Source organism: Adelges cooleyi, unplaced genomic scaffold (genome assembly GCF_023614345.1).
Source record: "Adelges cooleyi isolate 19-005CV unplaced genomic scaffold, UGA_ACOO_1.1 ACOO_flye_CR_arks_rails_tigmint_CR_PRNA_651, whole genome shotgun sequence".
Classification (NCBI taxonomy): domain Eukaryota; kingdom Metazoa; phylum Arthropoda; class Insecta; order Hemiptera; family Adelgidae; genus Adelges; species Adelges cooleyi.
The window spans coordinates 8,543,374-8,567,744 of NW_026096352.1; the positions used below are offsets into that span (position 1 = coordinate 8,543,374).

General features: G+C 30.2%; 3 protein-coding genes across 4 annotated transcripts; all 3 read left to right on the plus strand.

Moving 5' to 3' along the window:
- Positions 1–4,489, plus strand: LOC126844328 (probable cleavage and polyadenylation specificity factor subunit 2). The gene is made up of 15 exons (XM_050582452.1): positions 1–121; positions 208–401; positions 461–620; positions 686–791; positions 869–1,114; positions 1,208–1,395; positions 1,476–1,598; positions 1,663–1,763; positions 1,845–1,997; positions 2,296–2,469; positions 2,537–2,903; positions 2,985–3,135; positions 3,216–3,265; positions 3,780–3,920; positions 4,268–4,489. Exons 2-15 carry the CDS (start codon positions 253–255, stop codon positions 4,358–4,360), a joined length of 2,202 nt encoding a protein of 733 aa, XP_050438409.1. The 5' UTR covers positions 1–121; positions 208–252; the 3' UTR covers positions 4,361–4,489.
- A 2,135-nt stretch (positions 4,490–6,624) lies between these two features.
- LOC126844465 (nuclear pore complex protein Nup98-Nup96-like) lies at positions 6,625–17,079 on the plus strand. 2 transcript variants are annotated; one of them, XM_050582679.1, is made up of 26 exons: positions 6,625–6,815; positions 7,001–7,210; positions 7,288–7,560; positions 8,101–8,321; positions 8,398–8,536; positions 9,685–9,858; positions 9,920–10,020; positions 10,185–10,458; positions 10,522–10,678; positions 10,740–10,860; positions 11,046–11,374; positions 11,450–11,619; positions 11,698–11,940; positions 12,024–12,436; positions 12,531–12,672; positions 13,003–13,152; positions 13,278–13,391; positions 13,478–13,530; positions 13,698–14,006; positions 14,090–14,492; positions 14,558–14,792; positions 14,986–15,393; positions 15,460–15,609; positions 16,086–16,186; positions 16,265–16,481; positions 16,764–17,079. In XM_050582679.1, exons 1-26 carry the CDS (start codon positions 6,809–6,811, stop codon positions 16,939–16,941), a joined length of 5,292 nt encoding a protein of 1,763 aa, XP_050438636.1. In that variant the 5' UTR covers positions 6,625–6,808; the 3' UTR covers positions 16,942–17,079. The 2 variants fall into 2 exon arrangements, with proteins under 2 accessions (XP_050438636.1, XP_050438635.1); XM_050582678.1 differs by having other exon boundaries at positions 6,626–6,815; positions 13,239–13,391; positions 16,764–17,078.
- Positions 17,080–20,386: 3,307 nt separating this feature from the next.
- On the plus strand, positions 20,387–23,074 carry LOC126844559 (transcription factor Adf-1-like). Its single transcript, XM_050582845.1, has 4 exons — positions 20,387–20,465; positions 20,559–20,937; positions 22,395–22,539; positions 22,604–23,074. The coding sequence occupies exons 2-4, from the start codon at positions 20,679–20,681 to the stop codon at positions 22,965–22,967; spliced, it is 768 nt and encodes a 255-aa protein (XP_050438802.1). The 5' UTR covers positions 20,387–20,465; positions 20,559–20,678; the 3' UTR covers positions 22,968–23,074.
- Positions 23,075–24,371: the final 1,297 nt, after the last annotated feature.

A 24,371-nucleotide genomic window follows, 5' to 3' on the forward strand; every position in this document is an offset into this window, starting at 1 on the left:
GTTGACAGTTGACTGATAATTATTAATTATTATTATTATTACGAAATGTTAATGTTCATTTTATTAAAATTTAATTATAAACTTATAGCTACGACTATTTAGTAATAATTTGTATTGTACAGTAGGTGTATTACTACTATTTCTGTTTGTTGAATATAATTTTTTAAGTCCGACAGGCCCCTTCTTTTAATACAAATATTTTTGCAGAATAAATTCGATTTTGGTATCTCAGATTTGTCATTGTACTTAAACATGACGTCCATTATTAAATTTTATACATTATCGGGTTCTATGGATGAATCTCCACCTTGTTACCTATTACAAATAGACGAATTTAAGTTCCTTTTAGATTGTGGTTGGGATGAACGTTTCAGTATGGGTGTAATCAACAAATTAAAAAGGTTTAGTTCAAAAATGCTAGACTGATTAACCATAAACTAAATATTACATTTTGTGACAGATACATACATCAAATAGATGCGGTTTTGTTATCTCATCCAGATCAATTTCATCTAGGCGCTCTCCCGTACCTTGTTGGAAAATGTGGTCTTAATTGTCCAGTTTATGCCACAATCCCTGTTTATCAAATGGGTCAGATGTTTATGTATGACTTGTACCAAGTATGTTATTTCTCGATGTTAGTTTCATCAATAGCATGATGCTTAATTTAATTAATTTTTTCCAGTCTTTGTACAACGTGGAGGACTTTGAATTATTTAATTTGGATGACGTCGATGCAGCTTTTGATAAAGTTGTTCAAGTTAAATACAACCAAGTTATTACATTAAAAGGTATGAATTTGAATGACAAATTTTAAATACCTAGTACATTTTAAAATAATAATTAATTCATTGCTGTAATTTTTCAGGTAAAGGAATTGGGATGAGTATAGTGGCTTTACCAGCTGGGAATATGGTTGGTGGAACTATATGGAAAATATCAAAAGTAGGGGAAGAAGATATTGTTTATGCAGTGGATTTTAACCATAAAAAAGAAAGGCATTTAAATGGCAGTGATTTAGAAAAACTCACTCGTCCATCGTTATTAATTTTGGATTGTTTTAATGCCGCTTACTCTCAGGCCAGGCGAAGATCTAGAGATGAAACACTCATGAGTATGTCTTTCAGAAATAACTTAAATTATTGAATTACCCATCTGTTCTGATATTTAATAATTATCTGCATGTTAATATATAATGTTTATTTAGCTACTATTCTGACTACACTTCGAAATAAGGGTAACGTTTTAATAGCTATAGACACTGCAGGACGGGTTTTAGAATTAATGCACATGTTAGATCAGTTATGGCGCAATAAAGAATCCGGTCTCTTCGTTTATTCATTGGTATTCTTAACTAATGTAAGCTATAACACCGTAGAGTTTGCAAAATCACAAGTATGTTAATTAAAGATTATTTTTAATTAAATTGATACGTATTTTATATAAAAAAAATTATCATTATATTTATTTCTCAGATTGAATGGATGAGTGACAAATTAATGAAAAGTTTTGAAGGTGCGAGGAATAATCCTTTTTTTTTTAAACACGTTAAACTATGTCACAATATAAATGATTTGAATAAAACATCAGACCCTAAAGTATAGTGCTAATCATATGGGACGTTTTAACTAAAGAATATAATGTATTTATTTTTTAATTTAGATTGTGCTGGCTAGTAGCCCTGATCTAGAAAGTGGATTTTCACGAGAGGTGTTTCTCAAGTGGGCATCTAATCCGATAAATAGTATAATTCTTACTCATAGGTACTTAAAACCGATGAATGTATAAAAATAGTTGGATATTTAATTGTAATTTGTGATGTAATGATATATATTATACTTTAGAACGGCTCCAGGCACATTAGCTCGTGATTTGATTGATTTTGGGGGCAATAGAAGTATCAAAGTGAGAATTAAGAAACGAATACCATTGGAAGGTAGAGAACTAGAAGATTTTTATGCGAAACATAATGTTGTCAATATGGATATTGGTAAAGTGTAAGTATTTTTGTAGAATTTTTAAAAAAATCCATTAATAATTCAAGGTTTGGTTAAAATTAAAAAATTAGTATTCGTTAACTGCAATATTACCAAGTTGTCTAATTACTATCTATGATATTAATTATTACTCGTTTTATTATGTGCGAATAATACATTATATTAAAGGAATAGACCCCAAAGCCATCTGTTTTTAGAATATTTATGTACAATATAACTTTACAATAACCTTAATATGATATTTATAAATTATTGGGAATAGATTAGAAATTTACAAGTTATTTTATTATTTTTAAAGTATTCAAGAAAGTTCTGATTCTGAAGACGAACTTGTACCACTGCAAGAAAAATCTGATTTATTAGAAGATGCTGATAAATTAAAAATGAGAAAGTCAACGAAGAAAGAGGTAGCTCTGATGTTTCCTTATTATGAAGAAAAATGCAAAGTTGATGCTTATGGCCAAATAATCAAGTATAACATTAGCTAATATTTTGTGATCTACATTTAATTTTTTTTTTATGATAATATTTGTTTATAGACATGAAGATTACATAAAGTTTGATAAGAGTTGTGTAAATGGTACAAATCCAGATGGACAGAATGAGACTGCAAATGACAAAGAAGAAGTTGATCTATTGGATCTTCCCTCCAAGTGTGTGGATTGTGAACAAATTATACACATAGCCTCAAAAATTGTACATATAGATTTCGAAGGCCGTTCAGATGGTGAATCTTTAAAACAGATTATACTTTCGCTAAGACCAAGACGATTGTTATTAGTAAGAGGTTCTGCGTTGAGCACCAAGACTGTTTCGAATTTCACTAAAGTTTTTTCAGATAGCAAAGTCTTTGCACCTAAAGTTGGTCAATGTTTAAATGTCACAACAGAGTCACATATTTATCAAGTACAAGCATGAATATTTTTTTTTATATACATATATAAATGTATAGAAAAATAGTTAAAAAAATATGAATACCACTTTTAGGTACGGTTGACCGATGAATTACTTTCGACTGTTCAATTAAAAAAAGGTCAGAATGGAGGGGAGTTAGCATTTATTAATGCAAGATTAAAGCTAAAAGATGATGTAACAGATGAAAATGCTATGGAAATTGATGGAAATCAACCTGATAAACGTAATGCTATTGATTTTTTTTAATAATTACATTTAATTTATTTGTAATATAATGCTATAAATTTATTTTTTGATTTTCAGCATTAAGAATGGATGATCGGTTTTATACACTAGAACCATTACCAAAATCAGTAAGTTCAAAATCCAGCTCAATTTTTTTTTCTTAGAAGTATTAATAATGTACATATTGATGGTTACAAAAGAGTCTAAGCATCATTTTTCATAGTTTTCAGGAGAAATAAACATTTTTTGGTTATTTCATTTCAAATATCAACAACCTGAATAAAACCTAATATTGTATATATTATAAACCAATGAATACTAATATTGTCATTTAGACCCTATTTGTTTAGCAGGAATAGTATAAATTGTTGTTTATATCAAAAACTTAAAATTTAAATTTTGCTCACAGACGTTTTTGCGTTTACACATCGCATGAAGCATATTTTTTAAAAATGACTTGGACCCTTGTAACTATCAATATTATCCATTTGTATGAACACGCTAAAGTGTTTTTACCGATTAGTATAATGTACTAATAGCACTTACTCTATTTATTAACACCAGTGAATTGTGTTTTCTACTACTACGTTAACACAAATAATTTTTAAAAATTCATATAAATTAACCGATTTTATTTTTAAGGAAATAACATCTCATAAGACAATATTCATCAATCATCTAAAATTATCAGATTTCAAACAAATATTATCTAAGAACAATATATCCTGTGAACTATCTGAGGGTGTTCTATGGTGTTGTAATCGTACTGTGTGTGTTCGTAGAGTGAGTATATTTCTTATTTTTTTTTCTTTTAGTAACTATAGTTGTTGTAAGTCCAAACTGGGCACGGCAGATGGACAAATGCCCTCTAGATCGAGGCCTATCCAGTCTGTCCCTGCCTCAATATGAAATAAAGCGTGGCTTTACGTCATGGCTTGTTTAATACTTAACAATGTATAAATAATAAATATATAATATAGGCTTTTTATTTTTATATATATATATATATATATATAATATAGGCTTTTTATTAACTGAGTACATATATTTTCATAACATATTATGACATATTTGATGTCTTTTATGGTATACCTAAATAATAAAAAAAAAATTGTTTTTTATTTTTGCAGAATGCATCAGGAAAAGTTCTGGTAGAAGGTGTAATTAGCCGAGATTACTATTTAATTCGTGGTCTTCTTTACAATCAATTTATAGTAATATGAGAATTGTTACAAAGAAAAATACTATTGGGCATATATAACAACTTCTCCTTCAAGGATTACTTTATTTATAAAGAAATACAAATAATAAATATGTACCACATTTTATTTTATACAATAACACTTTAAATGTTTAATGCATTTCAATAATAAATATGTTATTTAAATTTTTCTGACAATTATTGTAACTAATATCTTTTTATAACATCTTATATTTAAAAATAATTTGGAGAAGTCAGGATTACCTTAATAACTTAATATCTTAGTACTATCTCTGGACGGGATTATGTGGTCGAGTCAACTAAGGCGACAGTCCCTTGCTTCTGTGCACTAGCCTCGATCACAGGCTAGACCATCATCCTGGTACAGGGACAAACAGGAATTCACCATACTTAATTCCAGAGATCATCTAACGAGTTGTAAACCAACTTTTAAGTTAACTAAAATAAAAAAGGTGTCAGGTTGGCTGCTGGTTAGTTGTATAGGTTAAATATATAATAAAAGACATAGCATTGGTCGCTGCTAAGAATCGCAGGGATCACCCACCTGGGATTAAAAATAACGCTGGACAAGATAGTAATTTGCTTAACTAATTACATACAATAACAAAAAACAAACAAGTTTTTCATAAGTTACTTTCAAATTTAATTCAATAAAGTAATTTGATTTGTATAAAAGTTAATGAGCAAAAATTAGAAAATGACTAAAAAAATTGTTTTAATTTTAATTAAAATATTTTTTTGTTTTTAATATTTTACTATAAAATGTAATTTATACTTTTATTTCTATCAAGTGCTCAGTCTCGCTATATGTTTAACACAATATTTGTGTTCTGCTTTCAATTTCCACAAACCTTGAAATATAATCTGTTCCACAGAAAATGTCATCGATAAATCAGCTAAAAAGTTTTCCAATTTAATAATTGTATGCTGTTTATTTTTTACTATTTACTTAACCATTTCCTGTTTTTACCAATATAATATAATACCTTTTCGTAAATAAAAAAAAAGGCAGGACAGGAAGAACGGAACATAGTAGGGTTGAAGTGGTTACAGGTTTCAGGTATCATTATTACTGAGTGCTGAAATCACTTTTGAATAAATACTTTTATGCATATCTATAGAATATCAAATATATATATAAGTTAAAACGTATAAGTAAGGTTTATTATTGCAATAAAACAATAACAATATAAAATATTAATTATGCAATTGAAACTTATTAAATATTTAAATTTCAATTCAATTTAACAATATAATGAAAACAGAGCGAATCAACAGAGAGAATTATTTAAAAATGATTCCTCCCAATAAAGTATCTCAGTATTTCAGGAACGGTATAATATGATCTAGAGACTTGATACATGAAGAAATCAGATCAGCGGTTTTAGACTTTGGAGATATCATGGGTGCAGACACAAAATAATATATACATAACTAATTATGAAATCAAATTATTATAAAAACAATACTTTCTCAGCTCAGCGTCGAAGCTTAATGTGTTTTTTTGTTGACATTTATGAAAAACTATTTTTAAAAGCAATACTGAAGTTAGTTTTTTCTTACAAAACTAATTGAACTACTTTGTAGACCAACTAACTAGTTGAATCACAAGTTACTGATAAAAGTAACTTTCTAAGTATTTAGTGCTCAAGTTAATCAGCAACAGACGCGACTTATTTTCAAGTACAAAGTGTCACCCGAGGTAGCCACGCCATGCCCCAGCGGCTTTAGCATATTTGTCGCCCTAGCCAATTCGCATATGGACGTTCCATACACAATTGAAGGAATACACCATATTTTAGATGTTGCGTTATTAAAAATATTAAACGAGGCTTTGACACGTCTGTTTATTTTTAATTTTTAACGTCCTCGGTCCTTACACTATTCACGATTCTTAAATCTTGGATCCTAAGTCCTTTGAATATTATCACGAAGAACCATGGAGTAATACCACAGGGAACAGAATAAACTAAATTAGTCTATTCTGTGGTAATACTATATGTAATATGCGATGAAATCATGAACGGAGCGCAGTTAGAAAAGTAAATACTATGTGTAATATGCGATGAAATCATGAACGGAGCGCAGTTAGAAAAGTAAATAGTAATACGTGATAACCGTTAACCGTGATAAAAATTATGATTATCGAGCGGGAAAATAAAATGCCTAACCTCCAAAGTGGTGGCTCGTTGTAGGCCCCGCACCGCACCGTGACTCCACTGTTTTTCTTCCAAGGTTTCGAATACGGTCAATTTTTCGATTCGACCGCACTGAAACTAGCTCTAAATGACCGAACCGCGGAAAAAGAAAACGTAGTTTTTAGTGTTTCTCTGTTTTACTTAGTGCAAAACGTGACAAAATAACGTCTTCTCGGTGCTCGATGACAATAATAATAACATGACATCTTACTCACAAGAGGCGTATTAGATTATAATATTGTAAAAACATAATGTTTGGTAAGTGAAATAAATACTGCATTTTCATTTTATCCAAATTATAACATGTTGGTGGCGTGTAATGTAAATACAAAATTATAAATGTTCTTATCAAGCATTGTCTTCATTATGAAATACACTACTATATAAACTACTACACTACTAATATCCATAAAAACATGAGTGAATTTTTTTTTCTTCTTAAGGTTCGGGATCGGGAGCTTTTTCTGGGGGAGCTGGCAACCCATCTGGCTTTGGTCAGTCAGCGTTTGGTAAACCAGCAGGCCCAGCGGTCTTTGGGCAGACGAATACGTCTTTGTTCAATCAAACCACTCAGCCAAGTACAGGTCTTTTTGGATCTACACCAGGGGCGCCTGCTTTTGGCCAAACACCGACAGCTCAACCGACTTTTGGAGGTAAGTTTTGATTGTAGTTTGTATATTATACTAGTGTGTGTGTGTGTAGTTATTGTGTTGAATCAACAATTTTACAGGTTTTGGTTCTGGAGGTACATCACTTTTTGGAACGCCAGCTGCATCTACTGCACCGAGTGGTGGCTTATTTGGTCAACAAAATGCATCAATGGTGGGGAATCCTGGTGGTGGATTGTTTGGTTCATCAAATGCTAATGCTTCATTTGGTCAGGCAAAACCAGTTGCTACAGGGTTCTCTTTTGGAGGAACTACTACACAGCCAACTAGTAACATTTTTGGAACGCCTCAAACAAGTACAACCGGAACAGGAATATTTGGAGCACCATCGGCTGGTAGTTATTTTTATTATTTCCAGTGCTCAAATTGGGAGAGGGGGGTACTGAGTACCCTATCTATTTAATCAGAAATTGTAGTGTATTCCTATTAATTTTTATAAGTGGTGGTTTTTTAGGGTTATAAAAAAATTCTGGGTACGCTTTTTTTGTTTCAAGTAAAAAAGTCCCTCTACTTTTATTTTTTCCAATTCGAGCACTGATTATTTAATACATATAGTCAACATAGTTTGTTTCTTAGTTACAATTTTTTTAAAAACAAAATTATTTATGAAACTTAAGTAAAGAAAATAAAAATTATTATTTTGTAAATTTATTCAATATTCATTTTAAAATTCAATAGTTTTATCTATTATAATCAATATTTTGTACAAAATGTACAAATATATTTCTAAATAGATGTAGGCTAACAACCTGAGCCGTGGAGTCAAATTCTACTGACAAATGTATTATTTGTAGTTGATTAAATTTATTAGATTTGTACAATTTATATAAATATCTCTCATTGCATTATTTTATAAAAGCTATAAAATATTTTAGGTGCTTTTGGTGGTGCGACAGGATTTGGTGCTCAATCTGCTGGTGGTACTACAATCAAATTTAATCCTGTAACTGGTACTGATACAATGGTCAAAAATGGTGTTAATCAAACAATTAACACTAGACACCAATCTGTTACTGTTATGAAAGAGTATGAAAATAAAATATTTGAGGAACTTAGATTTGAAGACTATTGTGCTAATCGAAAAGTTGGACAACAGGTAAGTTAAAATGTAAATGAATGAACTTAAAAGTTAGTTCACTCATGTATTCTATTTTTTTTTTTTTTTTAATTAGGGTGCAGTAGGAGGTGGATTATTTGGGCCACCTAATAAGACATTATTTGGTTCTACAGCTACTACTAGCACTGGATTATTCGGATCTACTGATAATAAACCACTTTTTGGTGCAACAACAACTACTCCTGCTCTTGGAGGTAATGTAGCTTAAAAATGGTATTTTAAAACTTGAACCATAATTTTTTAATTTCTATTTGAGACATAGCGATGAATAATAAAATGATGGTAGTATGTGCAGTAGATAAAACAATTGTGACAAATAAAAATTAGCGATAAATAATTTGGCTGAGATAAGGCAGGGAAGAATAAGAATTTATGTCAATGAAGAGAAAGTGATGATAAATTTACTTAATATTAATATCTGCTTTTATTAAGAGTATCATGTATAACTAATTTTACCATATTTTTTTGTATTTTTATTTTTCTACATTTTGCTTAGCCCATTACACATTTTTTACAATTTTGTATAAAAAAAATCAAGTAATGTATATTTTGACAGCCGGAGTGGCCCAATCTGTAGGAATACACAGGTGTTATATGAAAAAAAATTGTATTATTATCCATCATAAAGATAATTGTATACATTCATATATTTAAATTAAACCAAAAAGGGTTCGATAAACTATCAGTTAATGACCTGTTTACCTAGTAGGAAATATACATCTATGGCTTAAAAAAGTAGATATGTAACTCAGAAAAATGTTTAATCTATGGATATTAGTATAATTTTATTCATTGTTCTTATATAATAATTTCATTCAATAATTAAATATATATACAATAAGGGCACAACTAGGTAAATGATAAAACCTGGTATCAATTAGTCATTATTTTCATGATGTCGCTATGGTTTTAATTAACTAATAAATTATGTATGTTGCCATTTAATTTTTAAAAGTTACGCACTAACACTACTCTTTATACATTTTTTTTTCAACTTAAACATTTAAAACTATTATTCATATGATTTATAAGTATTTTTCCTAAAACTGTTTTTAATTGCAAGTTAATATTGTTCTATCACCTTTCAATAGTGTAATAGCATTTTTTTTCCATAGTGCTATTACTTTTAAGATTCGGCTGCTTATGATTTATAAAAGAGCTTTGTAGAGAAATATTTATCTAGTTCTCACTGGGTCATCCCTAAAAGAAATTTATTTTCCCGACTGTATTGTTTTGCACAGCTTCCATGTTAACTCATCAAGAACAATATTGAGCTATATATTTTATAAATTTAAATGAATTAATAACCCAATAATTTAAATATTATCATTAACTATTTTAGCATTTGGGAATACTAACACATCAGTTTTTGGTGCGCAAAATAGTATTTTTGGTAAACCTCAACAAACAACACCAGCTTTTGGTGCCCAAACATCAACATCATCATTTGGTATGAATGCTGCTCAACCAAGTATTTTTGGAGCAAATACAGCTCAAACATCTAAGCCATTCGGAGGTATTATTTAAGCATTATATTTTAACCTAACTTTAATGTACTAACAAAACTTTGTCCAAAGTGGCTGCTCCTCAAACAAACATATTTGGGACTACAGCTCCTACTACATTCGGAGCATCGACAGGATTTGGTCAAACTGCATTTGGAGCACAATCCAATCAGGTATTAAATTAACAATAAAAGAGTTTAAAATAGTTATACTTTAAGCCTTGTGAGAACACAGCTGCGCAAAACATAAAATTCAATATTCTAGCTTGCGCAGCAGTGACACTTAACATATATGTATTATATATAATGTAATTATAATACGCATTATGTTCTTGTAGAACAATTTATTTAACCAAAACAAACCAGCCTTTGGCCTTGGATCGAATACTACCACTAGTTTTGGTTTTGGAACAAACACATCAACTACTGGTGCTAGTCTTTTTGGTAATAAGCCAGCTAATACAGGTTTTCAAATAACTACACCAGCGTTCGGTAATGCATTTGGGGCTACATCAACTGCCCAACCAGCTACTGGCGGCTTGTTTGGTGCTAATACATTTAATAAAGCACCAACTACATCATTGTTTAGTCAACCCAATAATGTCCAAACAGGTTTGTGCATGAACACAAATAGTTGTTATTTTTGTATACTTCCTTTCTTTTTCTTTTTTTTAGGAGTTTTTAATAACTCTGCAAAACCGGGAGGTATATTTGGTCAGGGAACACAAGGCACAGGACTTTTTGGATCGACAAACACTAGTACTTTTGGAACAGGTGGAACATCAATTTTTGGCAATACTCAGCAGCCTGGTGGAATTGGCCTTTTTGGAGGGTAAGTTTAAAGGGATTTTTTTTTAAATTTATTAAAATAATATGATCTGTTATTTTTTTAGTACTAATAACCCACAATTAACAACAAATCAAGCTTCGCAAAACAATCAATTTCAAATGCAACTAGAAACTTTAAAAGCAATGCCTTATGGCGATTCACCATTGTTTAAACGATTTTATAAGGTATCTACATTTTAAAAACCAAATTATTACTTAATTCAAATTATTTATGAATTATACATGATTTAATGTTATGAATTAGTAACTTAATAATACAAATATAATATAATTTAGTTACATTTTTTAAATTCAGTTTTAATATATTATCTAGTAATGAACTCTATATAACCTATATTTTTTAATTACAGGATGTAACAAAGGGTGATGAGTCTTCTGTTGTCAGATCACAAAATGTATCGCTTGACAAATTTAGCAGTTATAAAGTGTCACCAATACCAACACCTAAAAGCATACCACAAGTACGCAGGAACTTCCCACAGTTTAATCGTAAATCTTTATTTGATGGCCTGGAGGAGTCGCCTCCCACACTGAACAGTCAAGAAAAAATAAGTGATAGGTCAATTATTGTCTCTTCGCCAAGAACAAATTATAAAAAACTCAATTTAAAGAAAGATAGTGATAACAGTAGATTAAAATCTGGCAACAGCATAATTATGCATACTAAACCATTAGCAAAGTAAATATAATTTTACATAAATATAAATTTGTTTAGTTTATCTTAAAATTATTTTATTACCATGTGTGATTGTAGGTTAGAAAACTATTTCTCTGCTAAACAAGGAACTTCTTCAGATAATACACAAAAAGTCGACTTGTCAATTAATGATGAAAATAATACTATAGCTGAATTACACAGTAATAAACAAACTAATATAAATACCTCCAAAGGAACTGAGACTAATGATGTTTTCCAAAATATTGGTATATAATTTTTAATCCCTAGGTCAGGATGAAGAAATACATTTATACAAACATTTTTTTTGTTGACTCTTTTTACAGAACTAGGAACAAACAGCCAAGAACCAAGTATTGATCCAAATACTCCTGAAACTGATCACCGTACTGGAATTAAATTGAGACGTATTGGATATTATACAATTCCTCCTATGAATGAGTTGGCTGATTTAGTTGATGAAAACGGAGCATGTTTTGTTGATGGTTTTACTATTGGCCGCTATGACTATGGAAATGTATTTTTTCCTGATCGCTTCAACGTTGCCGGACTTGATTTGGATTCAATAGGTATTTATAATTAATCTTATATTTCACTATTAATGTATAAATATTATTCTGAAACAATGATTGTATTATTATTATTTTTTTAGTTCATATTAGACATCGGGAAGTCATTATTTATCAAGATGATGAAAACAAGCCTCCTTTAGGTGTAGGCCTCAACAGGAAAGCTACTGTAACACTGGATCGAGTTTGGCCTAACGATAAAACTACAAAACAACCAATAACATGCCCTGATCGAATTTCAGCTACTAATTTTGTTGCCAAACTTCAAAGAGCTAGTGGAAAAATGGGCGCTCATTTTGTTGATTATCGTTCAGATACTGGTTCGTGGGTATTTAGTGTTGATCATTTTTCAAAGTATGCACTGATCGATTCTGATGAAGAAGATGAAAATGAAGAAGTAACCAATGTCGATCCTAACAAAATACAGCCAAAATCAGTTCCAATTAAACCTAAGGTTTCAAAACCAATTGCAGAGAATGGAAGTCCTAAGCAAACTGTAAGTATGAATTTTAATTGTTTCTTCAATTAAGACAAAAATTAAATGTTGGTAGAATAATTAAATTATTTAAAAAACTGTTTTTTGTCAACAGGCTAATAAACCATTGTTAGACCTTACAGCTGGTCTAGATCGAACTCAGACTACAACTCAATATTTGATGATGCCAAGCAATCAAAGTATGCATGTTGATTCATTAGCATTGAATGAAGATCCCCATGTTACACGTTTTTATGGTATGCAGTATTTTATTTATTGTATTTATTATAGTGGCATTATTTAGTTGACAAATTTCAACCAAAAAAACACCAAGGTAAGGAAAGGATAGGAGGGGGAAGCTAAAACATATCCATGTTTGCCTCACCCCTTAACTTAAATATTGGATTAAAACTGGTACGTGGGCAGCGTTTTCCAAATATCTATTTTTGCACAAAAAATAATAGTTACGTTTATGGTTATAGTTGGTGTGGTAGGTGAACTGAAGAATTGTATTAATTATCGCAAACAAATTAACACTCTTACCCACCTTTTTTAAATAGTATTAGTAAAAGAAATTAAAATTACAGATAACAATAAGGAAAACAGTATTAATGTAACGGCTCAACTTTCTCAAAATATGAATTTACAAGCTCATAAAATACAGTGCATGAAGGCTTCATTTGATGATATTTTTTATAATGAAATTGAACCAATGGATCAAGACGAAGACGGTTATGGTAAGGAATTTGTCAATAACAATTTATGTAAATCATTCCTAAAAATAAATGTACAATTTTGTTCCTGTAATATAAAAATTAAATAGGTGCAAAAGATAAATTTGAAAAATTGGAAAAAATTTTAGAGACTATTCCAGATTTTATAGTCAGTCCAAACAAGAAAGACGGTTCTCGAACTAAGTCTGTATTGACATCGACAGATAATCATGCCTCACCAACATTTTTCATCACAAAACAAAGTAATTTTTACTATATCCCTTATTTTAGTAAAGATCAGATAATTTTAAGTAATTTTATGTAATATATATATTTTACTGATTTTTAGAAAGAAAAACTATTCAGTCTTCTCAAGCTTTAAATCCTGTTTTAATTGCCCCAGTAAGATATATTTACTCATAAAATCCTGTATCTTGGATTTATATTAATTTTTTTAGTTAGGTTAAAAAATTAAAAAATAGTTTTTATTATATGAATTTACTTATTGCGTAAAATTATTAAATATTGTATTAATACTTCATCAATTATCATTTGAATTTTATTAACAGCTACAAGCCCAGCGGCATAGCCTAAAATATGATGCAAGCATACGAATGCCATTTGAATTAAATTTAAAACATACTAAAAAATCTACTAAGTTGGCTTTACTGAATACTTTATCGTTTAAAGTACCTTGGTCAAATAATTTAACGTTTGTCACTCTCAATACAAAGTCCAAGAGAGGATTTTTACCTACAAAAGGATTAGATATTAGTTATGTAGCTACAGATTTATCAGGTCGTAGCAATGATGACTACTCTCCTACTGTAATTCAGAAAGTTAAAATTGTGACCCCTGCTCAAACAGAAACATTTGTGGTTAGTTAAAAATATTTAATTTATCAATCAAATATTTGCTTATTACATTAAAAATATATGATTTTATTGTTTTAAAATTCCAGGAACTTTTGACAGAGCACTTACAAATTTGTATGGAGCATAGTAATTTTAATACTGATGGTGTTGACATACCTTTTTTTTATCCTAAATCTGGAGTCGATGGTCTACACTCACATTGTTGTTTGTTAGCTCAATTTTCGGAATTGCCAGAAGAAGACCGCTATTCCCATGTTTGGGAATTGATCAAATCATTATGGGGTGACCCAGAAAATCTGTACACTAAAGACTGTCCACAAGAGCATATATACAATATGGCAAGGCGTCAAGCCATATCTGATTGGCTGGAAACTCTATTAGAAAAAAAAATTAATTTTAAAAACGCCGGAGACAGTGTATCTCAGAGAATTTTAAAATTAGTTTCAGCACATAAAATCATGGAAGCTTGTGACTTGGCAATATCGAATAGTATGTCCATCGTTAAAATAAACTGATCTCATACGAGCTAAAACAATTATTTTAATTATTTTTAGATGAATGTAATTTGGCCTTGCTACTGGCCCAATTGGGCAGTGAAAATTCTGTCAGATGTTGTATTGAACGACAGCTCTGGCAATGGTATGAAAGTAAAGCTGACTTGTTAATTGATATTGACCACCTTAAATTGTATACTATAGTGTCAGGACAGCCATTATTTGATTCTAATCAAGGAATAATAAACATATGTGAAAATATGGATTGGATACGAGCCTTTGCATTACATTTATGGTATGTTTTTTTTTATTTATTAATATTATTATTATTTTTAAATTTATTTGATGATTGACTCTTGGATAGCAAATTTTTCAGAAAATCTTTTTTCTGAGAGATTATATAGCCAAGGCCCTATTTGGGCTGCTTAAACCCTTGTTTACATACTGACTGTTTTGATTTATATGTATTTACTATTCCTTTTTTACAGGTATATAAAGCCTCCTTCTGGTACTATAGGAGAAGCATTGGACGCCTACCAAAATGCGTTTGAAGGCGATGATGCTTATGCTTGTAAACCATTCAGAAACAATATTGCAGAGTCAGAAATAATCAATGACCCATTTGCTACGTATGATGTTTGTTATCACTTGATGAAACTGTATACTAATTCAGCCTATGATGTGTACAAAATTGTGAATCCTCTCACTCATACGCGTGATCCATTAGATTACAATTTTAGTTGGCTGCTATTTAACACATTACAATCACTAGGTTATACACAAATGTCAGAACCTTATGCCAATCAGCTGCATATGAACTTTGCTTCACAACTTTCATCACATGGTTTGTGGCATTGGGCTGTATTTGTTCTTATGCATATTAAGGACAATGAACTGTAAGAATTCATGTAAATACATTATCATGAGAACAACGTTGATGAAAAGAAATATTTTCGTTTTAGGAGAGGAAACCTTATAGAAGAAATAATTGGTAGTAATGTTGAAGAAACAGTTGAACTTAATGTTAAAGAGGAATTTGTAGTAGTAAAACTGCATGTCAAAGAAGCAGTCATTTATAATGCAAAAGCCATTCTGGCCAAGTCGCAAAAAAGGTACGCTTAGCATTTATCATTTAGAAAAAACTCTAGCAACACTTGTGGTCATATATTATATAATGATTTAATATTTAAATAAACCCTTAACCACAAAAATAATTCTTAATAGCGTATACATATTTTGGCAGCCATGTTACCATTATCAGTAGGAATGTTGAAAAATGGGAACAATTTGTTAAACGGGGACTTGAGTCTATTATAAAATATTTTATTAAAATTCGTAAAAACACATTTTCACAATGATAATTCCCGGTATGACGTCGCTGTATATGCATAAAGGGAGGTGTTTGCCTGTAATCAGTTTTAGTCTGTTGTATGGGCTGTTGGTGGTAACATTGACGCCGAAATACGTATAAGCTTAGAAAATTATTTTTGTAAGATTTATTTTAATATTTTATTTATTATTTAGTGCACTTTGAGGTTGTTTATTAAATTTTGTTGATGAGTTTATTTTATGTTTATTATAATTTTAGATACTATGAAGCAGCAACTTGTTACCTAAAAGCTGAACAATGGCAAGAAGCTCATAACATTCTTGTTGGCCATTTACTCTCTTATTATTTACTCCAAAAAGGTACTAGATATAAATTAATTTCTACTCGGCCAATAACGGTAATAATTTGTATACAATTAATGTTTGTTAAAATTTCAGATGGTAAATCTAAGTTAAGACATTTATTAAGTTGGTTAATTGATGGTTCTAAAGTAGACGGTGTTGTACCAACGACTTTACAAGATAGTTTGACCATCCTAGAATATCTAAAACTAAGTGAAAAATTGAATAAAATGTCTGCTGACAGACTTATATCACATGTAGTATCATTGTGTGAAAGAGTAGCAAGTTTTTCTGAAAACACAGTCAAAGAAAGGTAATGGTTATCATTATAAGGCTAAAGGATAAATTATCTTTTATATTGATTATTAAATCTTAGTTGTGAACAATGTATAATATATTACACATCTCTGTCCATTAAATTACACACATTTATATTATATTTCACGTTGAAAAATGTATTTGCATTAATACTAAAATTATTAAAACCTTGCAATTTTAGAATTACCGCTTGTGTATTAAACAACTGAAAACCAACATATTTTTAGGTTAAGTAATTTATTATTTACATTTTTTTTTTTTTTTTGTACATATATAGAATGATTAAAACTGAAGTGTCTAGCTCCATCGCTCAACAAATTGGACTTGTTATTTCAAAATTGGACCCATCAAAGAGAAAAATGCTTAAATCATTGGTATTACCATTAAACAAACTTACTTTGACTGAAGACTACGCCTTAGATGAACTTGTTCATACAATACATTGTTTTTTATGAGTACCATGCGATTTTTTCTAAACATAAATTAAAAACTTTTAATGCATTATTCCAATTTAATAAATTACAATTTGTGTATATTATATAATTATTTTTTATTAAAATATAATCAGTAAAATCTTCTTTTAATTTCAAGGCTTTATTTATAAAACCCTATTTTTTTTGTCTCTTTGTTAGTTATAGCAAGATTTAACACTTGAGTTTAGTGTTATTATGATTCCGTTGTATTAGCTTATATTATAATTTACTAATTTATGTATGAAATATTTTAAGTTATTTAATCATTTTTTATTTAATTTTAACTACGTGATACAAAAAAACATTACTGAATAAATAGAGATGTTTATGTATTATATGTTGTATGATGATAACAAATTAAGATCAAATTTCTTGTCACTAGAACTGTCGACGTTTAGTGGGTAGTACAGTATATTATTGATACCCGTGACAACATTTACAGGAGATATTTGATTTGGTATCTGTAATGTTCTAGTATATGTATGTTAGGTAAAATGTATTATTACAACACTCATGAAACAACTGTCCAAAGGGAATGAATGTAGTTTAAAAACATCTGTAAAATGCTTAAAAATTTGCTGTCTTCGTTACTACAACAAAGTTCACTAATACTAAGTACAAACACATTACTTTAACAACAATATCTTCTGTAACCTGACAAAACAAAATTGTATTTACCTATTTCATTTACTTTACTATCCAAATCTAAAAATTGTCAAATTGACCACACAAAACTAACAAATGTTTAAAAAATGAGCCAAATAGCTGCTTTCCATACTTAGCATTATTTTCAGTATAATTAAGAAGAGTTTAGACATTGAGTATAATTTGATTGTCTTCAAGGTGGCTTTGTTAAAGAATTGAAAATTTTATCGTGACACTTCTTAATGAATGCCGAAAAACCCTAAAAACGACTGTAGGGATTAGTGAGGGGAATAACTGCGGATTTTATCAAATTCGGATTATTTAGAATAATAAATTATAACTTTTTGTTTTATCTAAGGAATTATACATTTATTGTCTTAAATCAATTTTATAAACATAGGTACATACGCCTAGTAGGTTTGTAACAATAATTTTATTATTAAAGGGTCAAATTACAAAAGCTCATATAGTACCTAGGTATACATATTTATTTTAATTCTAGTTCCATTTGAAGATGTTATTAAAGGCAATGAGTATTTCACGTCCTTAATTTTGGTTATAATTTTTGGCATCTAGATTTAATTAATTTACATATTGTATGGAAAATGTGTTTTGGTCAAAAACCAAGCATAGTATGTTGCTTTTTTCATTTTGCTGTTTTTGGTCAAAATCATTTAAAGTGCGTTGAGCAACCAGTATTTTTACTTTGTTCGAAGGATTCCGTTAAAAGAAATTTTTTTAAAAGATTCCAGCAACAATCGATTAGTCGACGATTGCAGCAATTATTAGCCTAATGACTCGTAGTAATAGCTAAATCTAGAACTCCATTCTCTGTAACATTATTATCGGGGTTTTTATATTACAAAATGACAAAATCATTAGTCTGGAACTTGAAAATACCTAAACGTAGCAGACCATACAGTAAAAGTAGGTACAGTGCACAAAAAATACAGCACAATGTGTATTATTATAGACCCTAATATAGTTCAAAACCTAAACTCTCACAATCCAATTGACAATTCGATTCCAACTGACCTGTGTTTACTGTTTACATAACATTGCTGCAATTCGCAAAACATTTTGTTTATGTATTTCAAAACAAATAGTTTTATTGTTTCCATAATAGTATCAAAGATTTTGTTGCTAACTAATTTCCAAGCCATACTAGAAAACGCAGTTCGCACATGCATATTACATGCTTACTTGCTAGGCACCGCTTATAAAATAAAAATATGTCATTGCATACACGAGTAGGTAGTAACAAAACTGACTAGTTTCTGTTTTAAATGATATCTGGAAAAATTACCATACAGATAAATAAAAAACATTTGTGTTTCTTTTATTTTTTTTAGTATTTTGAAAATAATGTTGTTATAGAAATTTTATATTTTAAGAACTGAAAACTTGGTTTTTATTTTTTGTGATATAATTTGTATTTTAGAACACTATAAATTATGAAAGATAATTTGCTTATAAATATGTTTTCTTGCCTCTTGGGAATCAAAATTCCAGAGAATTTTTTCATGGTTTATTATTTAGTTTACTTTTGACTAACATATATAATGTGTTATAATACTTAATAACAAAAACAATATGTTAATATACTCGTACTATACGGCCTACGGCTACACAGCTATTATCATTATGACAGCTGTGTATACATGTAGTCTGTAGACAATATGATATGGTTAATAAGACATGGTATTGTTCTGCACAGCCCTTGCGGCTTATTCATTTCAAACCGAGTGCAACAGTGTCAACAAAATATATGAATTACACACATTTCGGGTAAACAGTATTCTCTTGTGCTTATTTTAAATTCAACCAGTAGTAATCTACTCATCAGGCTGTGTTTTAAATCCTTTGGACATTTTTTATAATCATAACGGCCATAATCGTTATCATACATTCACACGTCTACTTCAGATCATATTTGTGTATATTAATATGTTCACATGTGCCGAAGAAAATGAGGCTTTTTTTTTATTAACGCCAATTATTATTTGAGTAATCCTCACACAAATATTTAGTCAGATGCTGTTGAACGCTGAACGGCGTCATGACTAAAAAAATATTATACTAAATTAATGCATTTAAATTTATTATTTAACTATCTAGATCATATTTATTATTTTTTAACAATGAAACAAATTCAATGACATAATATGAAACAATTCTTTTGTTTTTAATTAAAATACAAAAATGTTATAGCAAAAAAACTTAATTTATTACACTATTATTAGTAAGCTTAATTTTAATAAACGGTTATAATTTGCAATAGACTCAGGTTTCATTTGTTCCTTGCCGTTTCTGTTTTTAGTAAGGACCATATGATTTTGAAATTCTGATGAAATATAAGACACATCTCTTTTGTCTCTCCTATTCTCTATATTATAACACCCTGGCAATACCTTGAAACGGATTCGCCTTTTTTAAATTTTGACTTCAGGGCGATAGTGGTCTCGACTGTTCAACTGTCGTGACCATACTGAGTATGGTCTAAAAACAGGAATATCGACTTACGAATGTACGTATGTATTAATTGACATATTTTGTTGATAACGCTGATGGAAAACGATTTATTTAAACTTGGCGCCGACTTAGTTATTGTAAAATATTGAAAATAAGGTGTCAATGACGCCTATTGACGTCATCCGCATAATATGGGAACTATGTTTAATAACGACAATTGGCGTCATCCGCAGTGAACGTTAAAGTGTATATATTATTCATAGCCATGTTATTTTTGTTATCGAATCAACTTTTACTTATTTTGAAGTACACCTTTCTCTGATATAATATTATATGTGTTAGTAGAAAAATTATGCTTACAGGCCGGTATTGATTTATTTAACAGAAATGTAGGTAGTCTATGAAATAATAGTTTTAATTAAAAACAACTTTCAAATATGGTAAAGTATAGTCAATATGCCTGTGGTTATTGGTTTCTGTAGGAGGTTGTCAGTGACAAACTGTGTACGGTATCCAAGGTGCGACACGACGTCGCCGCGACCGCCGACCGGTCGCTGCGACTGTCGTGATCCGTGATCTGACCGACTTACTTGCGTTCCCTAATGACTGGTCTCTTGGGCGCGACTGTAGCGCTCGGCGGCTTATTTGTCGCCGCGACCCACGACACTACACCGTCTACACAGCAGTGTATCGCGACAGTCGCCGGCGACATGACAAAATTTTTGCCAGAACAAGAGGAGATGTTGATAGAGGAAGTAAGGACATATCCTGTCCTTTATGATGTCTCTGATGCAAAATATAAGGACATCATCTACAAAGATCATATCTGGAAAAAAATTGCTTCAAAAATAGGCAAGCCTAGTAAGTATAGATTAACTAACACGTTAATATATATACCTACAAGAAAAGAATAACAAAAACATGACACAATTGCCTACCCACACATCATCATAGAACATAATATTATACATAACACGTCGAGAGTAAAGAAACGATTATTAATAATATATTTATAATAGTGTATATATATATATATAAATATATTATTGATATAATAATATATACAGATATATATTATATGCATTGATAACACACATAAATCCCACCAGAATGGCGGACCGTCGGCTTCAATTCTTATCGCTATTTTATTATATATATCTGTGGGTAGCATATTATGCCACCCGCAAAATCAGTCGGCCAAATTCTCGGAGGGAAAATATTTTTCATATATACATATTATATAAATATCGATAATATCAAATTTTGTCCTCCGAAAATATTGCGGATTGATTCCGTGATATCACAGAAGTGTCCGGAGCCTGGAGTAGTTCAAACGAATTTTTATCAGACCAGTTTCTTATCAGTGTGCAGAGTTTGTACTCACTCGAACGGCAGGTCACCGGATGTGGGGCACTCGATTGATTCGCTCGCTCTGATAAATCGAAAATATCCTAGGTTTGCAGGCTACAGTCTAGGCGGTGGTCACGGGTTTTAAGTTAAGTCAATAAAAAAAGAATTGATAAAAAATTCGTTTAAAACTACACCCTAGTCTACTGATAGGCTTGCGGACTAAGTTAGATAAGTACTTTAAGTTGTGATATTCCTATTTTAAATAATTATGATTTCTTTGCGCCAACAGACACTTGGTTATGTAATACTATCTCTGATCATGAACTTAGTTTAAATAATTTTAATGTTTATCGAATGGTTAGAAATTAAAAACTAGGTATTGCTCTAGGGGTAGCGGAGTACGTAACTATTTTTATTAATAAGAAATGCACAGCTTTTCGTGTTCAAACGCTTATTGATAATAATAGACAACTCTTCGTAGATGTTAGGCTAAACAAATATTTTTACATTATTTATTTGTAAGTTATTAAGAGACAATATAGATTGTCCTGAATAGAAAAAATGACATACTATCTATAGTCCGGAGTGCACAACGTTCTAAGTCAATGTAATTTGTATATAATAATTTCGATTCGTTGTTTAATATAAAAATTGTATATTTATATCATAAAAATATTGTATTTGTATTACTTCTTTACTCCTATGGGGTGTCATTGTTAAATACAAAAAAAAATTGTTTTATTATCGGTCATTTTATGTTAAAAATATAATGAAAAACAATTTTTTTACATGAATATATTTTTTAGACTGAGGTTTCATTCCAAAGTCACTTTTCGGGTTCCCGCGAGTTGGATGGGAGGTAAGAAGGGGAGGAAAAGAAAGGGCAGGGGGTGGGAGGGAGGTAAGCTAAAAACATATCCATGATTTATTATTCTCAAAAAGGGAGATGAAAAATTTTTTTTTTTTAGTTGACGATTGCAAAAAAAAGTGGAAAAATATCAAAGATACACATAACAGGACCAAGCGTAAACTAAGAACAGGAAAACCATCCAGAAAAAAACGGGCTTCGGCAGATCGTGTTTCTTTTTTGAACACCGTTGAATACGAGCGAAGGTAGACTTTTTTTTTTGTTTCTGCACTAGACCAATCGCTAGAATTAATTTTATAATTTTTTTAGTTCTACGTCTAACATGTGTAATGATAATAATGAGGATAATAAGGATAATCTAGACATTAATGAAGAATCAGCCATCTCAAACGAGGACATATCAGGAGGTTCAGTTGTGCGCTCCAAGACGGATAATTTATCTGTTTTATTGGCCAAAAAAACAGACGAAAGAAGTAAAAATATAGAAAAAATTAAAGAGCTAAATGAACACATTTTAAACGTAGGAAAAGAAGATGACGAGGTTGATCTCTTTTTTAAAAGTTTGGCTAAAACAGTAAAAAAGCTACCCATAAAAGGTATAAACGAAGTCAAGTTAAAATCTATTGTGCTGGTTAACGAAATCGAGGAAAAATATGCAGCTCTTTTTTCTTAAGAAGTAGTAGCGAGGGAGTAGAAGAAAGGATCTTATAGTTGTTAATAAATAAGAAAAAAATGTATTGGAGCAAAGTTTACTAAAATCTAAATGATTTTATTGTAAAAATAATCTTTTTTTTTTTTTTGTTTAAGATGATAATAATAATAATAATAATATACAATTTTTTTTTACCAAATAAAGCATTTATTTCCGTTTAAATAACCATCAATTTTTTCATTAGTTATCCAATTACATATTTAATAATAGAGGAGGAGTGGCCAAGTAGGGTAAGGCGGCAGTGTGTTAGCGCTCACTGTCGCCGGTTCGACACTCGGTCACAGGCGCTCCGTTTGCTGGGCGAGCAATCGTCCGGTAAAAAGGAACCGCCATCCCCCTCTCCGGCGACGGATTGACGACCCGTCCCGGAAGCGAATTCGTCAAGAAACCATCTCATGATGGCAGCGTTGGGCCTTCATGGCCCGTTAAGCTACATGATGATGATGATATTTAATAACGTAAATTGGGTTGAACAAGGTTTTTAAGGTTTAATAAGGTTTTTTCCAATTTCAGTCTTCAACGTTTAACAAGTCTTGTTAAACGTTTTTGTTTGCGACAATAATACTTATTCTATTATCTATACTTCGAAGTTTTAGGACTTTAAGCGCGGAAGACAATAATAATAATTTTATACCTAAGTTTATGACTAATGATAAGAATAACGTGTGCTATTTGTTTGCCTATTATTTAAGCTAACCGTAGATGCGTAGCAAAAAACAGGCGAAAAATAATTGATTAAGTGTGTCCAAGACCAATTAATTTGAGTATAATTTTGGTTTTGTTTTGACCGTAATCCGAAAATTCGTAAATCTCGAAAACCATTGTTCGGTAAAAAAAAGTAATAAAAGTTGATTATAATAATTATAATATATAAATAAATATTAATTATAACCATCGGTATTAAAACAGTATACTGATAAATAATTTACTAGATTGCTATCGGGTCAGGTCGAAATCAACTTAACTTAATATTTGAATCGTTCAATACAGAAAGGGCACATGCCCAAATTTTAAAATTTTCCAGGAGAGACAAAAAACCTTATTAATTGAAAAATATTGATTTGGAAATTGTATGTTGTTAAATAATTTAGTATGATGTACATACATGGTTCCATAACCACTTGCAGAAATATTATAAAACTCTAGGTACTTAAAAGTTTTTAAGGTGTTTTGGACCTGTGCCGTTCATGCGTCAAATTACTAAGAATATAACATTTTCTTATAAATAAGTAGCTTTTTTATTACCAAATATTAAAATAACATTAATATGATCTACAGTAGTTTATTTGATGATAATGAGTCACTAATATTTTATTTTATTAAAATTTAGTACGAAAAATAGGACATGTGCTCCGTTTGCACAAA

What these genes read in the sequence shown, in the direction of transcription:
- LOC126844328 (XM_050582452.1), top strand. Translation starts at nt 253, where the DNA reads ATGACGTCCATTATTAAATTTTATACATTATCGGGTTCTATGGATGAA. An exon ending in TTATGTATGACTTGTACCAA is followed by an intron (nt 621 to 685) that starts GTATGTTATTTC and finishes AATTTTTTCCAG; the next exon opens with TCTTTGTACAACGTGGAGGA. An exon ending in CAGAGTCACATATTTATCAA is followed by an intron (nt 2,904 to 2,984) that starts GTACAAGCATGA and finishes TACCACTTTTAG; the next exon opens with GTACGGTTGACCGATGAATT.
- LOC126844465 (XM_050582678.1), top strand. An exon ending in ACCCAATAATGTCCAAACAG is followed by an intron (nt 10,459 to 10,521) that starts GTTTGTGCATGA and finishes TCTTTTTTTTAG; the next exon opens with GAGTTTTTAATAACTCTGCA. An exon ending in CTGGCCAAGTCGCAAAAAAG is followed by an intron (nt 15,610 to 16,085) that starts GTACGCTTAGCA and finishes TTATAATTTTAG; the next exon opens with ATACTATGAAGCAGCAACTT.
- LOC126844559 (XM_050582845.1), top strand. Translation starts at nt 20,679, where the DNA reads ATGACTGGTCTCTTGGGCGCGACTGTAGCGCTCGGCGGCTTATTTGTC. An exon ending in TTCAAAAATAGGCAAGCCTA is followed by an intron (nt 20,938 to 22,394) that starts GTAAGTATAGAT and finishes TTTTTTTTTTAG; the next exon opens with TTGACGATTGCAAAAAAAAG. An exon ending in ACCGTTGAATACGAGCGAAG is followed by an intron (nt 22,540 to 22,603) that starts GTAGACTTTTTT and finishes TAATTTTTTTAG; the next exon opens with TTCTACGTCTAACATGTGTA.